Source organism: Thamnophis elegans, chromosome 2 (assembly GCF_009769535.1).
Source record: "Thamnophis elegans isolate rThaEle1 chromosome 2, rThaEle1.pri, whole genome shotgun sequence".
NCBI lineage: Eukaryota > Metazoa > Chordata > Lepidosauria > Squamata > Colubridae > Thamnophis > Thamnophis elegans.
This window is the reverse complement of record NC_045542.1, coordinates 114,294,080-114,312,214: the sequence shown is the minus strand read 5'-3', so window position 1 is coordinate 114,312,214 and position 18,135 is coordinate 114,294,080. Positions and strand designations below refer to the sequence as shown.

General features: G+C 36.0%; 1 protein-coding gene across 2 annotated transcripts in view; it reads left to right on the top strand.

The window, feature by feature from the left end:
- The window catches only part of ERC2 (ELKS/RAB6-interacting/CAST family member 2), a 439,036-nt gene that overhangs the window by 141,065 nt on the left and 279,836 nt on the right, over positions 1-18,135 (top strand). For both annotated transcript variants that reach the window (XM_032211271.1, XM_032211270.1), the window contains exon 3: positions 8,672-8,746. In XM_032211271.1, coding sequence (XP_032067162.1) covers positions 8,672-8,746 — 75 coding nt within the window. The remainder of the gene's footprint in view (positions 1-8,671; positions 8,747-18,135) is intronic.

Sequence of the window (18,135 nt, the reverse complement as noted above, 5' to 3'; positions counted from 1 at the left end):
TAAAATGACAAACCAAGACAGTGAACTGTATAATTTTTACTACTGGATTTACAAAAGAGGGTTGTTAAAGCCTCGAAGAATTCTCTGTGATGGGACAAAGATGAAGAGAAATCAAATCCCACAGCTATATTTGAACAAACTAAATATTAAGACTGTTAGAAGTAAAAGAAGGAAATACAAAATCAATTTATTTGATCAAGGTGAAAATAAAATATGTTATTACTTCTAACTAGCCTTTATGAACTTTCTGCTGACACCAGGACCAAAGAGATGAAACCTCTTGGATTTGTTTATAAATAAAAGATGAGATATGGAATGAATCTCTCCATGTTTGTAATCTTAAACAGAGTAAATAGATACTATTTTTTATATTTGTTGTGATGAAGTTTGTGATGAAGTTTGGAAGTCACTTTTTTATATATTTCTTTATTATTTTCTCCCCCCCTTTTTCCTTTTTTATTCTTTTTCCTTGCACTCCTTTCTTTTATTTCTTTAGTCTTCAGTTTCTGTATTACATTTTACTACTATAACCAAACTTTTTAATAAAACAATTCAAATTGATACTCAAGTGCAATTTTCCAAGGAAAATTGCATTCTCATGCACTGTGGCTACTTCCTCCTTTTCACACCATGTACTGATGAAATCATCTTCTGAGGGATAATCAGATGAGATGATTGTCCCCACAGCAGATATTCATGTTTCTTTTTCTTTTTAACTTAACAATCATTCTGAACAGGAGCAAATCCAGCTACTTATAGCAATGAGAAATAAAAAAAAAGATCAGTTTTTCTGTTGCTTCTTCATGTGCAACTCTCTTGCTGTGTCTTTATCTCATGTTTAAGCCTCATTTCATCTGGAAGTGAATAATATTGATAAGTGAGAGAAGAGAGAACTCAAACTCTAGGGAAAAAAACATCAGCAAGCAAAAAAATAATATTGACGATGCTGTGTGTCTATATTCTTTGCATTGCTTAATGACTCTAATCCAAATATAATGAAAGCATTCTTGGAATAAAAAAATTAAGAAATCAAATGTAGTCAGACTTGCATTAAAGAGGAGTTGCGTGCCATGAACTGAAGATGCTTGTGAATATCAGCTTCTTTAGTGTAAATATTAATAGCAATGCATGAGGCAATGTCAATAAAAATGTAAGCATATTTATAACACAATCTCCCATGTAAGTTAGGTACCCAAGTACCTGTACTGATGTTCTGATCTTTTTCAAAAATCTTCAGATGTCATCTTTGAGTTTTGAAATTCTAATTGTGCTAGATTCCCTCCCCCCACCATGAATGCCATCACTCTGCTTAACAACTAATTCCCACAACACTGTCAAAGAATTTACTAAGACTGTATTACTATTATTCTTCTCTGCCTTCCTAGTACCTATCCATTCCCACTTATGACTATAACCATGTTGCTTGTATCTTTAAAATTTATATTGTTTGATTTGTTTCCTAGTATAATTTGATTGCTTAATAGCAACTGATGACTATCACTAAGTGTTGCATCTTTTTTATTCTTGATGAATGTATTTTATTCTCCTTATGTACACTGAGGGTATATACACCAGAGACAAATCCTTGTGTGTTCAATCACACTTGGCCAATAAAGAATTCTATTCTGTTCTGTTCTATTCTATATGGATGGGTCCAAATTTGTTGGTAGTCTAAGTGTACATCTATATGCTATCTTGCAATGTGAGACAATAAGGGGAGACTTTTAGACAAAATTTGTCTAACATATTTTCAAATGGGTCAAGAAGATGCAACAAAACTTGTATGCTTCTTATTTCAAGTAGGAACTTTTCCAAGATTGTAGGATTGAAGGAGAAAAGTGTCCCTCATTTTTCAATTAATGAATATTCATTAAAACAAACAACACTTTTCTTTAAGGGCTCAGTTTGTAACATATGCATTGGAAAGGTTGGAAGAGACAGAGTAATAAACTGTAAATCATTTTCTGATCTTCTCCAGAATGCCAGTGGCCTCTGCATTTTACCAGAAGGAATAGAAAGAAAGCACTTTTAAGAAATTTGATTTATGTTGCAAACAGGAGAAATATAATAAGGCACAGTTGCCTATTATGATAGAAATTTAGAAATGCTTATCTCTGACAGCAAATACATGTTTGACAAAAGGGATGGAATTTTGGGCTTTTTTCCAGGAGTGATGGATAAGCACCCAGTTCATGTGCCAATTTCATTCTTCAATCCCCACTTTTTGGGGATTGTTCAGTTTTAAAAGTAACTTAATACTTATTGAGAACCTAGCTTTATTGTTTTTGGCCAGATATTTTCCCTTCCCATTTCAAAACTCTGATACAACAACAACAACAACAACAACAACAACAACAACAACAACAAGGAGGCATTTTCCAGGGCGATTCCCTTTCACCCCTACTTTTTATAGTCTCAATGCTACCACTGACAATCATTTTGAAGAAGATGAACTGTGGATATGAACTTGCAAAAAAAGGACTGAAACTTTCGCACTTGGTGTACATGGATGATTTGAAGCTGTTTGGTAAAACAAAAGCTGAACTGAATTTATTAATTGAAAGCACAAAAGAATTTAGCCAACACATTGGAATGAAGTTTGGAATTGATAAATGTGCAATAGCAACCAAAGCAGGCAAGGTCATAGAAGATGATGGAATAGAACTTGAGAATGAAGAAATGATAAAGGCAGTAAAACCAGAAGAAGGCTACAAGTACTTGGGGATTTTAGAGGCCTCTGACTTAATGCATAATAAAGTCAAGGAATTAACTTGCGACGAATTCGCAAGATATTAAGGTACAAATTGAATGGAGGAAACATCATAAAAGCCATAAATACCTAGGCTATACCTGTATTCGATACTCTGCAGGAATAATTGACAGGACCCAGATAGAGTTGGACAATTTGGACAGAAAAACAAGGAAGCTTATGACAATGAATCATGCTTTGCACCCTAAGTGCAAAGTGATGTTGACCGATTATATCTACCAAGAGCAGTGGGTGGTTGAGGACTACTACAAGTAAAACAGACTGTGGAAGAAGAAAAACACAGCTTGAATGATTACATCTAGAAAAGTAAAGAACCAATGATTAAGGAAGTAAATAAAGGAGCCAAGAGAACTAAGTCAAAAGCTGAATATAAGAAAGAAGTAATTGAGAAGCGAGCTGAAAATTGGAAAAACAAAGCTATGCATAGCCAATACTTGAAAAGTATTGAAGGCAAAGCTGACCAAAAGCTAACTTGGAACTGGTTAAGATCAGGAGCACTGAAAAAAGAAGCTTTATTTTGGCAGCTCAAGAACAAGCCTTAACCACAAACTACATGAAGACAAAAATTCAACATGTTACCACCAACAGCAAATGTCACCTCCGTAATGAGAAAGACGACACAGTCGACCACTTGATCAATGGGTGTAGCAAAATTTCGCAAACTGACTACCTACAATGTCATGACCTTGTTGCTAAGATCATTCATTGGAAATTGTGCCAAAAGTTTGGATTTGAGTACAGCAAAAAACACTGGAACCATCATGTTGAGAAGATTTTAGAGAATGAGAAAGTCAAGATCTTGTGGGACTTCAGAATCCAGACTGACAGGCACTTGGCTCACAATACACCTGACATAACAATAGTTGAAAAGAAAAAAGTATGGTTTATTGACATTGCAATACCTGGAAATGCATGAATTGAAGATAAACACCAAGAAAAAAATCACAAAGTACTAGGACTTGCAAATTGAAGTTGAGCGACTGTGGAAAAAGAAATCGTGTGTTGTCCCGATTCTAATTGGAGCCCTTGGAGCAATATCCAAAGGGCTATCTCGCTATTTGGAAATTTTAAATTTATCAGACTTGAACTTTCTGATTCTACAAAAAACCACCCTACTTGGAACAGCTTACATCCTTCAACCTAACCTTAACAGTTCCTAGGTCCTTGGTTAGGACTCGAGGTGTTGAGCTACCAACCAGCCCGATAGGCTGTGAATCTCATCAAAGTTTAACCACACAATAACAACAACAACAACAACAACAACAACAGGTCAACCACTTGATCAGTGGGTGCAGCAAAATTTCGCAAACTGACTACCTACAATGCCATGATCGTGTTGGTAAAATTATTCACTGGCAATTGTGCCAAAAATTTGGATTTGAGTACAGCAAAAACCACTGGGAATATCAGGTTGAGAAGGTTTTAGAGAATGAGAAAGTCAAGATCTTGTGGGACTTCAGAATTCAGACTGACAGGCACTTGGCCCACAACACACCTGACATAACGATAGTTGAAAAGAAAAAAGTTTGGTTCATTGACATTGCAATACCTGGAGATGCACGAATTGAAGATAAACAGCAAGAAAAAATCACAAAGTACCGAGACTTGCAAATTGAAGGTGAGCAACTGTGGAAAAAGAAATTGTGTGTTGTCCCGATTGTAATTGGGGCCCTTGGAGAAATACCTAAAGGGCTACCTCGGTATTTGAAAAATTTAAATTTATCAGACTTGAACATTCTGAATCTACAAAAAAACACCCTTCTTGGAACAACTTATATCCTCCGACGTTACCTTAACATTTCCTAGGTCCTTGGTTGGGACTCGAGCTGTTGAGCTACCAACTGGCCCCAAAGGCAGTGAAGATTAACCACTTAATAATAATAAAGCAAATTATATATTTATGTTTAAATCCCATCAACTGTGACATTTACCACTTTAAGAGTCATTTGGCTATTATTCTAAAATATAGGAATTATCAAAATGGTGAGTCATTTGCATTCCTAGAATTTAAAATAATGTCTGGCTTGGTATTTCGATTTAGCAGAATAAGAATATCATTTGGAAAATTATGCACTTTTAAACTCTACTAGTTTCAATGGAAATGTAGATTTAAAAAAAATAATCCTACCATATTAATAGATGAAAAATAGATGAAAGATGATATAGATAGATAGACAGAGATACAGACAGACAGCTAGATATAGATAGATACAGATAGATAGATAGATAGATAGATAGATGATAGATGATAGATAGATAGATAGATAGATAGATAGATAGATAGATAGATAGATAGATGAGAGAGGAGGGGATAGCATTGAGGACTATATACCACCCCAAAGTACTAGTACTTTACAATCCTCTCTGAATGGTTTACAATAGATTAGATAGAGTTAGTATAGATAGAGATAGCTAGCTAGCTAATTAACTAGATCAGTGTTTCTCAACCTTGGCAACTTGAAAATGTCCGGACTTCAATTCCCAGAATGCCCCAGCCAGCATTCGCTGGCTGGGGAATTCTGGGAGTTGAAGTCCAGAGATCTTCAAGTTGCCAAGGTTGAGAAACACTGAACTAGATAGTAATCTTGTGTACAGTATGTTTACTTCAAAATATATTCTGCTTTGTTTAATGGAATTTATAGCTTTGTAACTATATCCATGTAAAAAAAAATGGAACCAAAGTGCAAACAAAGTAGGCATGACATTAAATCCATGTTGCATTAGTTTAGAAAAGTGTAGATTAAATTTAGTTATCTCATAAATTAAGATTACTTCTCCCTCTGTATTTTTAAAGATATTTCTTTTTCCATTTATATGAAAATTGATCCCCGAGCCATTAGCTCTGAAAAGAGACTTTTCATGGCAACTTTACTTCCATAAGTGCTTGTGAATTTTTTTTTGTTAACAGCATAGCATGGAAAGAGTTAAATACTGTCCGCATGTAACTTGATGGGGTTGTAATCTCTTTCACATACAGCTACTTGAAAATCAACTTCCAAGCATAGCATATGCATTTCTGCCTTTAATGTCAGAATTTATTTGAGATCCTGAAGCCTAGCTGATACTGTATGTATTTTTTTGATCTTACATGAACTTTAGAGCTTCAAATAATGAAGAGAAAAGGGTAATTCAAAAATCTTTTTAAACAGAGATTTTGGAATTGCATTGAAAACATTTAAAATACTTCAGAACAATAGGCAAACCATTAAGAATATGATATTGTAAAAGATATTAGTTGTTGCCATGGAGCTTAGTAATGAACCTGATCCTAAGTGGAAAACAAGATGAGGGAGAATTTTACATGTTCAGCCCAAACAAAATTTTTCCTGGTTAGGAAAACAGTCCAAGTGACTCTACCAAACAAAACTTGCGGTTGTTGACCAATGAATTAGAAGATGCTGGCAATTTGGGGGAAAATGTTTCTGACTGAGAAGCCGCCTCCTTCTTCATGTTAGTCAAGAAAAGATGGGCCTTTCCTGAAATGGTAGAAATTGTATGTTTAAAACCAAGCCATACTTTTGAATAAGCATTTTTTTCCAGTTTATCAAGTTTTCAGCAAAGCTCCTAAATATTTCATTCCTAAGGAGGGAAACTGGTTTGTGAAAAGGGTGTCTTTCCATCAGGCCTAACAATTGAATCATCTCCTGAAATGGAAGGCCCAGTTATTCTTTAGGTAGGCCAAAGGGAGAGAACAGTGCTACATTTAAGTGCAGTTTGATGCCTCTTTGTATCTGCCACTTAGAACAGGGGTCCCCAACCCCTGGTCTGTGGACTGGTACCGATCCGCAGCAGGACAGTAACCAGGCTGTGTGAACAAGTGAAGTCCCATTTGTGGGATGCAGGCAGCATGCAAAACCATGTCCCTTCCTGTCTGTGGAAAGACTTTTCTCCATGGAACCTGTCCCTGTTGCCCAAAAGGTTGGGGTCCACTGACTTTGAAGAAGGAAATGCTCCTCATTGGCTGATTCATGCCTGTCTTCATGACTAGGAAAGAAACAAGAAGTGAATCATAGTCCTTAGGTATTCTCCTTGTAGCTAGGAAGATGCAATATGTTCATGGTTTCTCCATCATAGATGTTCAGTTGAGATTGCTCAGTTTTATCAAAAATTAAAAAGAGATCACATTTTTCTATTGTAACACAGAACTTAACCATCTGATCAATGCAATATTGTCTCTATTGTATTTCATCTATTATTATTATATTGACTGTCCCCATCTGTAAGAGGTGTGATGGCTTAGAGGTTAAAGATGCTGGGCTTCTAAACTGGAAAGTTGACACCTGGGTTTGAGCCCCGAGTGCTGCATTACCGGGCAAACTCCCATTCTTGTCCTACATACCTAGCAGTTTGAAAGCATGCAAATGCAAGTAGGTAAATGGGTACCATTTCAGTGGGAATGTAAGAGCGTCAATGTGCATATAGTCATGCCACATGACCACAGAAATGTCTTTGGACAATCTTGGCTACCTCAGCTAAGAAATGAAGATGAGCATCACCCCACAGAGTGGGAAACAACTGGTCGTGGGAAATCTTTTCCTTTACCACTGTCTATAGATAATTTGTGTAATTTCTTGTCTTTCTTCCATCATTTCTTTGGCATTATGCTTCTAATACAGGACTTTTAGTAAGGAAAAATGTCATATCAGCAAGAGCTGCATGACAGTGAAACTCTTTAGCGGGATAGGTGATGGGCTATCCTTCCCTATATGAATTCAAGGTGGACAACTGGACAAGCAGGGGAACTCAGTTCAGTTTGCATGGCCATGTCTAATTCTATAATTCCATGACTGCTTGTCATGCATCAGGTGAAATGAATTTTGCTGAAATTCATTTCATCTGACTGAATTTCACAATGTTATGTAGTAATAAAAAGCCAATTTTCAAGGTGTGAGGATGCTCTGTGGCTTATGCTATTACTACTAGTACAATAACTACCTCTCTGAGGTGAGTTTCAGTGACATAGAGTGGGGGGGGGATTTGAAAATATTTATAATCAGTTGTTTAAGACAAATTCATACTACTGTTTATCACAAAGGGCAAGGGAAATAAATGCCCTTTCGTAATTTCTACTTGATTCAATGAATTTGAAGATAAGAACTCCCCATAATATTTTTAAAAATCCATTTGTTGTTTAATCTGTTATGTAGTACAGATAATCTTGCATCATGTTTTAAACTATTTATCAAAACCCTGCTTCTTAATGTACACCTGGCTCTTCTTAGAACTATTGGGACTAATGTGGACGTAAATCTCCTAAGGAGTGAAATGTAAATTTTGTAAAACATCAGATCGTGGGGAAAAAAAAAGATGAACCAACATACAAAACCTACATTAGACAGTTCTACATCATCTTACTATATAATTACTATTCTGGAAATGTCAAATCTGAATGCAATGTCTATAAATTACTTGGTTCCAGCATCAGAGAAAAACAATGCAGCAAAGTTGAGCAGAAATTTTAAATGACATTTCTTTCTTTTTTTCCCTTCTCTCTCTCTCTTTCTCTCTCTCTCTTCCACCCCCCACGTCTTTTCCTCTCTCTGTATGTGTTTTAATTAGCAACATAATGTACTGCAATTGAAAGACTTATTATTCGATGCTTGGGCAGAGAGGTATCATAATCTCTCTTCATCCAAATGCAACATGCTGCCTTTGTGACTGCTGACATTAATTATTGAGAAAGAGTTCCGAAATAGCGCATGTGTTCAGAGCTTTTGCCTGTAACATAAGAAAGAGATGCGAGAAGGATTTGCGGGAAAGGATGTACCTGTAGCATTTCGGCTTTTGTATGCCTGAACTGTTGTAAGATGTAAAAAAAAAGAAAGAAAGAGAAACCTGTTTTGTAGATCAAATCATGAAAAGATGAGTCGTCAAGCTTACTTTTATCGTGTCCCTCCACAGGAATTGCACCGAAGGACACAACTTCAGCCTGAGCCAGCAAAGACAAAAGCTCTTCAAACAGTCATAGAGATGAAGGTATGGATGTTTTCCCATGTTTATTCCATGTAAGGCAATGACCTTGGTGATTGCTTGTTGGATGGATCATGGAATTGTCCCTTGCTTTTATTGTACAAAATACATGGATTTGTGCAATATGTGTGTATGTCATGTTGCAATCACACCATTTGTTTCCCAGAGAGTGTCAATCAAATTTGTCAGACTCTAAAATGTCTCCTATACAATACGTGTGACAAATATCTAAAATACTTGGCTGGGAGAAACAGGGTTTGTTTAAAGAGATATTTTTAACATTTTGCAATCTTTCCCCATTCTGCTTGATAGATATAGCTGTTTTTCTAAACAACTTGCTTTTGATACATTGTTAGAAAATATTTTGCAGATTTTTTAAAGGACGGTAGCAGTTTTCTTTATATTAACCATCTCTTTAGCCATTTTGAATGGTATCAAAGCAAGTAATTTTTTCTTCGTTCTATATTGTGTTCACTTTTGTTGTCCTGAATATAGCCTGTGCTGTTTCATTACATCCATAAATTATGAAACAAGTTGCCCCAAGTTTAGGTAAAGGGATATTGAATAAGATAGCAACTTTCAGGTCTGATCACATGACAGTAAGCTATATGTTGATTTCAGTAATGATATCCCTTCCTACTTCTATTAATCATCACAAAAGGGATTGTGGTTGAATAGGTGCTACTGACATTTGGGTCATGAAAATAATGGCCTGCAGTATGATTTTTTTTAAAAAAAATGATTTTCATTGAAGAATTTTATGCAGCAGTAGCTTCTACAATAATAAAAGAGACACAATTTTAAGAAAAAGAATAAAGAAAAATGATGACTCAAGAAAAGAAAAAGAAATATAAAAAAGAAACTTCCAGACCTCTTTAAAGCAGTTAAAAATAATTTTATTTCCTGTCCTCATTCTTTAGGATTTTATCTTGATTCCATTCTTTCCATATTTTATGCTTTCTAGTCATAAAACACATAAATCACCAATTCATTTTTTTCCATTTTTAGCAAAACAAAAAAAACACCATAAAGAGTTTTCAGTCATTAATAATTGTACTTGTTTCCTTTTGCCTAGTCAAACAAGTCAATTTTGCCATTCCTGAAAATTCTGTCAGCTTTCCTCCATTGTAGTATGTCCAAATATTTCCAACTTTATGAATATAATAATTTTGCCCCACTACGATTTATAAAATCTTTTCCATCCATAAGTCCCAACAGCATTATTTTGTTTCAGTGGTACCTTGGTACTCAACTGCTTTGAAACTCATCAGATTTGGTACTCAATGCATTTTGATGTGAAAATTTTGTCCTGATACACATTGTTAGTTTGCTATTCAATGAACAAGTTAGAACTTGTTGGTGTTGGCTGCCTTGTGACATATTACACGTCTAATGGGAAAAATCTGTTTGGTAAACATAGTTTTTGGTTCACGTCCTACCTCCCAGAACCAATTAATGATGTAACAAGGTACCACTGTATCTGAAAGTCTGTTCCTGTTCTATAACTCTGTAATAAAACTAATTTTAGCATGCCTAACTTTGGTATCTGAGTTTGGTCTACCTCAAAGGACTGACATCGGATGAGGTTGTGTTCTGACGCAACCTTAGCAGAAGCAAGAAACAGAATCTTGTCACGAAAACACCTCTTTATATACCTCTTGTGAATTAATTACAATCACCCACCGAAAAGTCCAGGCAATAGTCCTTCAAGGAGTTAACTGCTAACAGACCGTATCAGTTCCTTGCAATAATTTCAAGGCTGTGAGCTCCCAGATGAAAGCAAATTTAATTCTGGTAAGCAGTCTTTGTGGCACGAAATGAGCAAAATCTTCAGAAATACGAATTGTTGTCTCCTATGATAACCACTCCTCTTTCCTTCTATTTATTCCCCAGCCAGAGAGGGGCCATTCAGTGTCCATGTGTGCTTTCCTTTCTGAGTAGATTGCTTGTCCTCTGTTGCCCTCCTCACTCATATCAGCCTCCAAAGGTAGCTGCCTCTGGTGGCTGGGAAATGTCAGATGACCTTGGCTCTATCTCTTTGTCTGACGTAGAGCATCCATCAGAGCCTTCTCCAGGCTCCAGAACTGGTCCAAGTTCCTCCCCAACCTCCTCATTGTCTGAGTCTGCCAGCAGCTCTGTTGGCAGATGGCGGGCCACAACTGGCTGCAGCTTTTCCTTGTTGCCACCACAGGCTAGTTAGGAATGTAGTGGAATTTCCACTAATTCTTCTTTCTAGTCTTTGCTTTATTTGCTATCTCCTCATTTCTTTATTAGCAATCAGAAAAACGAATTCCCCCAAACACTAATAGTACCGCTTCAGTTACCACCTTTTGTTACCACCCACATGCACTTCCTCATGCACTTCTCAGTTGCTTTGTCTCCTTTTCTCTTCACCTGTGGTTGTGGAGATTGACTATCCTCCTTGAGGTTTCTCATATCTCGGAAGACTTAGTTTCCTTGACATACAGTATGTGGTTTGAATGGCTCTCTGACTTACTTTACTCCTTTCCCGTTCTTATTTCCTGCTTACTTATAATTCCATTCCTATTTACATCTTTTATTTGTATTTTCCAGACTTTAGAATGACAGTTTACAGACTGGCTTTCCTCCCCATCCATTTCCTTTCTTCCTACAACCTTGCAAGATTATCTTTAGTACTTCTTTTTCCTCTACTCTGGTTACCCAGCCATTTCTCCAGATTTTTCCATACTTGCCTGGACTGAATTTCCTCCCTGATGTTTATCTCATTGAGTCCATTCAGTTACCTCAATGGGAAAAACACAAAAAAACCCCACGGATAATCTTTATGAGAATCAGATCTCCCCTCTTTGATCCTGAGTAGCCCTGCTCCTCAGAGGATTTAAAACCCCATTGTATAGCCCATGTTAACAATAAGAATAGAATGCTTAAATCAAAGCAAAACATTACCTACTAAGATCCTCAATGAAATGATATATACATTCACAAACATAAGGTAAGATCACATACAGTACGTAAAGAATGGCATCTGATTCAGTTTCAGGAAGCATTTTCCTGCACTTTCAGAAAGCTAATTTTCAAGAACATAAATAATTTATGGAAAGGCTATTTCATCTGCCATCTGTCTTCTACATAGAATACCTACCCATCTACTTACCTATCAACAATCTATCTTACTCATCTTAATGAGTATTAAGCTCATTCTGATTTCTAGTTATTCTTCAAATGTTAGTAAATAATATCTACACAAAATAACTGTATAGACTTTGCTCATATGCTCTTATGGATTTAGAAGTCACAGCTCAAGCTTGGCACATTTTCAACCAATTTCCATTATTACAAAGATTTCTGTTAGAATACCATTTGTGTAGGCAGAAAAAACCCCAAGTCTATAACTCATTGATAATCACTTTTAACACATACACCTTTGGAATTTCTGATGGGTTTATAATTCACATTATTATAAACTTCTTGTTAGTATAATATAGGAACAACTGGCTGAAATACTTAAAAGAATAACCTGAAATTACACTTTCTTGGATGTTGAAACTATGGGTTTTTTTTATCTTGAAGTTAATACACACAGACACACAGATACAGACACAGACACAGACACAGACACAGACACACACACACACACACACACGACTGTAGGAATTGAGCACTTGTATGTTGCATGTACATTTCTCTCTGAGAATATATATTTATACACATGCATACAGGTTTAGGTTTAGGTTTAGGTTTATTAGATTTATATGCCGCCCTTCTCCCAAGGACTCAGGGCGGCGTACAACATTAAAAGAAACACATAATACAAAAGTTAAAAAAAATTAAATAGGATATCCCAAACAAACCCAATTAGAATTAACAATAACATTTTTAAAAAAATTAAAATTAACAATGATCAATAATTTATTTTGTTTTGTTCAGGCCAGGCTGGCTTGCTGGAAAAGCCAACTTTTTAGGGTGTGTCGGAAGGACCGGAGGTAGGGGCATTATATGAAGCTCCAGGGACAGCTCATTCCAGAGCTAAGGCACTCCCACAGAGAAGGGTCTCCCCCCGGGGATCGCTAGGCGACACTGTCTGGCCGACGGCACCCTGAGGAGGCCAACTCTGTGGGATCGCACTGGACGGTGGGACGCTACCGGTGGCAGTAGGTGGTCTCACAGGTATACACCTGCTTTATTGCAATTCACAAGAACACAGATTAAACTGTGTAAGCCTAAGCACCAAGAAGTAGTTTCCTGCTGCTACTTTATTCCTAAATGGGAAAACTAAATTTCTACAACATAGTTAATAGTTCACTTGAACCATGTTCAATAGTTAATTGAATCACGAGAAAGGGCACTGAATGTAAATTAACAAACAGATGCACATGCAACTGTTAGGAACAAAGAGTTCAAAAGCAAATGAGTAGAGAAATAGAAAATAAAATGGAAGGGAAAATTACTCCATAAATACAGGTAGTCCTTGACTTACAACCACAATTAAGCACAAAATTTCTGTTGTTCTGTTGAGACATTTGTTAAATGAGTTTTGCCCTGTTTTACGACGTTTCTTGTCAAAGTTGTTAAGCGATTCACTGCAGTTGTTAAGTTAGTAACCCAGTTGTTAAGTGAATCTGGCTTATCCATTGACTTTGCTCATCAGAAGGTCAGAAAAGATGATCATGTGATCCTGGGATACTGCACCCATCATAAATATGAACCCCTTGGCAAATTTATGAATCTTGATCACATGATCATGGGAAATGTTGCAAAGGTTGTAACTGTAAAAAACGGTCATAAGTCACTTTTTCAGTGCCATTGTAACTTTGAAGGGTCACTAAATGAACTGTTGTAAGTTGAGGACTACCTGTTCCTGTGTTCGGCCTCTCTTTATCCCCCCTCCCATTTCTCTCTCTCCTGTACATGCTCATTAGACATACAGTCAATACGATAAGATCAGTGATGGGTTTGTACTGGTTTTACTACCGGTTCGCTGTGCGTGCAACGCTTCTGCACATACGCAGAAGCATCCAGATGGGTGGGCAGAGCCCCCCCACAACCGCCACTACTGGTTTGGCCAAATCTGGCTGAACCGGGAGCAACCCGCTTCTGGATTAGGTACATTCTGTATAAAATGATTGAGGTAGCTCTACCTTTTCAATGTTGATCTCGGATATCAATGCATATTCTCGGATATCAATGCATATTCTAAATCCGGGACTGCATGCAAGCTACAGTAAAGTCTTAACAGGAAATGTTGCATTGTTATTAAACACTTCATTTTCATTTTGGTGCCTCTTTGAGGCCCAAGTAGAGAGGAGAATAAGGTAAGGTAAGAATTGTACGCTGTTTACATAGTCAGGGAAACTTTGTAGTCTCATTTTAAGAACTTATTATACACCCTTCTAATGTAGGTGCAATAAATAAAATAAATAGCGATATAAAAACTGGGTTTCATATTGCAGGACAGGAAGTAAGCATATCCAAAATTCTTAAGCGAATGAATTGTTTTTTGGTTTACCCCTTGCTTCTTGCAGACACAACCATCTTTATATATTGATCCTGCTGTGGTATTTCAGGTATGTTACAGCACTACTGCTGAAATCTGAGTGTGTAGTGTGCACGGCATAGCTTTTCCTTTGTATTAGCCACTTCTATCTCTAGTTTTATATTAATTTCTAGGTTGTCTCACAGTTGCAATATGAACATATTTACTTAGAAGGGGAATTTGGAGTGGAAAATATATAATTTTACCTGATCAGGACAACTGAATGTGGAGTGCATAAAATTTGGAGAACACATGATACACTTTCCCTCTGTATGAAATGGCGCAAATACAATTAGAGTAAAACAAATTGTTATGGGCCAATTAAAATATAGGGCAACTTATAAGAAGTACGACTTTACAACTTGCCAAATACAGAAAAATATATCATCTTAAGGTTTTCTTAAAACAACATGAATCTTCCAGCACCCACTGAACTTTCACAATTTCCCCTAGCCCCTCGTTTCATCAAATGTGGACACCCATCACCATGCACGATTCAGACTAAATGTCAATGGTTAATTTGCTCCAAGCTCCTCCTGTACAAGATTTATAAACTTTTAGTTGGCCTATACAAGCAGGAATTCACCTGATTTCTAAGAGAATATCTACAGATCCTGCTATTGTCAACATGTTTAGCTTTACCTCACGACTTCTTAAATTAAATTGATCTTTATCCAATATAATTTAATGTTAGATACTTCAGCAAGTTTTCTGTGTAGGTTAGAACAAAAAACTATTTTAAAACTTTACTGCTGAGGAAGCAACCTCTGTACTATGCACACCTTGCATTTTCTAGGAAATAAGAAGTCTTTCTGTGAGAGAAATAGGCGATTTCAAAATTTGACAAGCAAACAAATCTTGATGGGCATCTTAGCTTTTATGGACTTTCTATAAGAAGTTACTAGCAATGGTGTCTTTCTCATGGATATAATATGTATATATCAAAATAACACAAATATAATAATGCAATAATTGCAATTATATAATGACATTATACTTTTTTGTATATAACATTTTTAGTTCAATAGACCTTCTAGAACATAGACTACAAATGTGCTTCATGTGAGATTTTCCTTTAGTGTCCCTTTCTGTGAATGCTTTGTGTGCTTTTGCTCTCTTACAATATCAAACTTCCCTATCTAAAGCTTATAGAACTAAGTCTGTTTTTTCCTGAATGTTTTAAATCTTTATGCCTGTTTTAGGAGCTTAGAAGAAAGCAGAGGCTTACAGTCATACTTTTTTTTGAAGATCATTAGATTTAGAAGCAATGCTGTGGAAGATCCAGTGGTTAGGCTACATTTCTTCAACAATTAATGATCTCAAGATTGCTTCCTCAGTTTTTTTATTACTTTATTATTGCCCATTAAAATCTTCTTGCAATTCAGAATTACACACAGGGCTCCCCTAGAAAAAATGTAAATAAGATATTGCAGCACTATATCACTCATATTTCATGTTCTTTATACAAATAAAATATTACCTTAAAGATTATAGGTGTTTTATTTGGCTGCTATCATCTATATTTATTATAAAGATTATATATTTCTAAAAGCAAACAAAATAATAATCATAATAAACATAACAAACCAAATGTAATTGTGGTTGAAAAGGAGAAAGTGTGGTTAATTGATGTTTGAATACCAGCAGTATTCAATAGTATAGAAAACACAACATTGAAGAAGATCACATAGTATCACAAAGATACAAAGATCTCAAAGTTTTAAAGCTGAACACTGAAATTGAAAAATTATGGCCTAAACCTGCCCAGTGGTTATCAACACTGGGTGCCATAGCAAAAAAAAATTGGACAGCACTTAGAAAATCTGTGCATTGACACAATTTTCATTTATCAATTGTAAAAGGCCACATTGCTTGTGTTCACACATATATCAAGCAGATACATTATGAGGTCCTAGGTTCTTGGAATAATTTAATGTTTATGAAGGCCAAATCCAGCTAAAGAATTGGCAGCTGTGACTTCACATTGTTGTGATCAGAAAACAATAATAAAATTTTCATCTGTCAATTATAAAAGACCACACTGCTTGGATCTGCAATTATATTATGCCAATACATTTGCACTTCCTGGGTTCCTGGGAAAAAACTTGATGTGTCTGAAGGCCAACACCAGCTAAAGAATTGGCAGCTGTGATTTCACATTATTGTGTATACAATAATAAAATATAGCCCATCAGGCCACTTAGAACCTCTATTAAAATGTTTTGTATGGAACAACTGCCTGTTGGTCTCATAGGAACCAGAGATGGTTTTGAGATGGGTTCCAGAAGATGCTACCATGTATATTAATTAACTAATATATTCCATTTATTGCATCATTTAATTGAAATGACTCAAAGCAGCATACAATAGGTTAGAAACATCATAATCTTCCTCCAATGTATTCCTTATGTATGTTCAGCATGTTCCAGTAAAAAGTACATAATAGAGTCTGATAGAGTCAAGTTATTCTATAGCTTTTGAGTTCCTCCAAAATAAATTTCTCGGAATAAGGCAATGTCATTTTTAAATACTCTGAATCTTCAGCAGAATGCCTTTTTCTTTTGTTAAACAATGAGTTGGATTCAAAGCTGCACATTCAAAAATCTGCTTGCACATGAAATCTTCTTGCTGTGAATGTAATTGTAGAACCATGTGGAGCATCTGGAGTAGCAGACGGGATGCATAGCTCTGTGACACAAATTGGGGTAAACTGGCTACTGCCTAAATAGGGGAAATGTAAAACTGTATGGATACCAAATATGAGATGATGGAAGAAATTTTATTTAAATAAAAGATTTGTATTTTTTTAAAAAATTCCTGGATATACTGTATGTCAACTGATACAAATGCCACTTATAGCAAACATTTCAAAACCCTTAAAATGTAGAGGCTTCTAAGCAATTTGGACTGGATTTAAATGCAGGCACATTATTTACTGTACTTTCAGTGCCCAGTTAGCATAAGAAAAGTTAGTGTAATTTCCTATTCCTGGTTGGCATCCTAACATCTACTGTCCTCCAGAAAGACTCTCTAGAAGATACAGGACTTGCAGGTTGCTACAAAGAGGAGATACAGTTATATGTTGTAGCATATCAGTTTGGATTCTAAGAAAGCTTTGAAGCCCGTAGGCCCATAGAATGACTGTTTGGAAAAGCATTTCCTTTTTTTTTAAATGAAGGGTAGAGAACTAATGAAAATATTTTTTTTCCAAAATAGCTTTAATCTACTCCCATTCTAGGAAATGGCAGTCCAGTGAAATAAAGTTGAATGGATTTTGTATTCAATTTCATCTGGAATTCCCATATGATCCAATATCCTAATATTATCTAGAACTAATCCTACTGAGCCTCTGACATCAGCCACTTCTGGGAAACCTTTGAAAAAATGTCTGACAGACACAAAGATATAGCTATAGAAATTTTAGAAAAAGTTGAAACTACCACATTTTTATCAGTTGTTTCAGTATGAACAGTATGAACAGTATGTTGAGGAGCCGTGGTGGCACAGTGGTTAGAGTGCAGTACTGCAGGCTACTTCTGCTGACTGCTAGCTGCTGTAATTTGACAGTTCAAATCCCACCAGGCTCAAGGTTGACTGAGCCTTCCATCCTTCCGAGGTCAGTAAAATGAGGACCCAGATTGTTAGGGAAAATATGCTGACTCCGTAAATCACTTAGAGGGGGCTGTAAAGCTGTGTAAAGTGGGATATAAGTCTAAGTGCTATTGCTATGTTTAAAGAAATCTTCAAATGAATCTCAGATAGTGTCAGCAGTTTTGGTTTTCATTTTATTCTTATCCTTTTGTTTCTTTACATCACTATCTGAGAAATCTTGAATCCTACCTGTTATTTCTCATTGCTTTTCTCCATTTTGTACTTATGG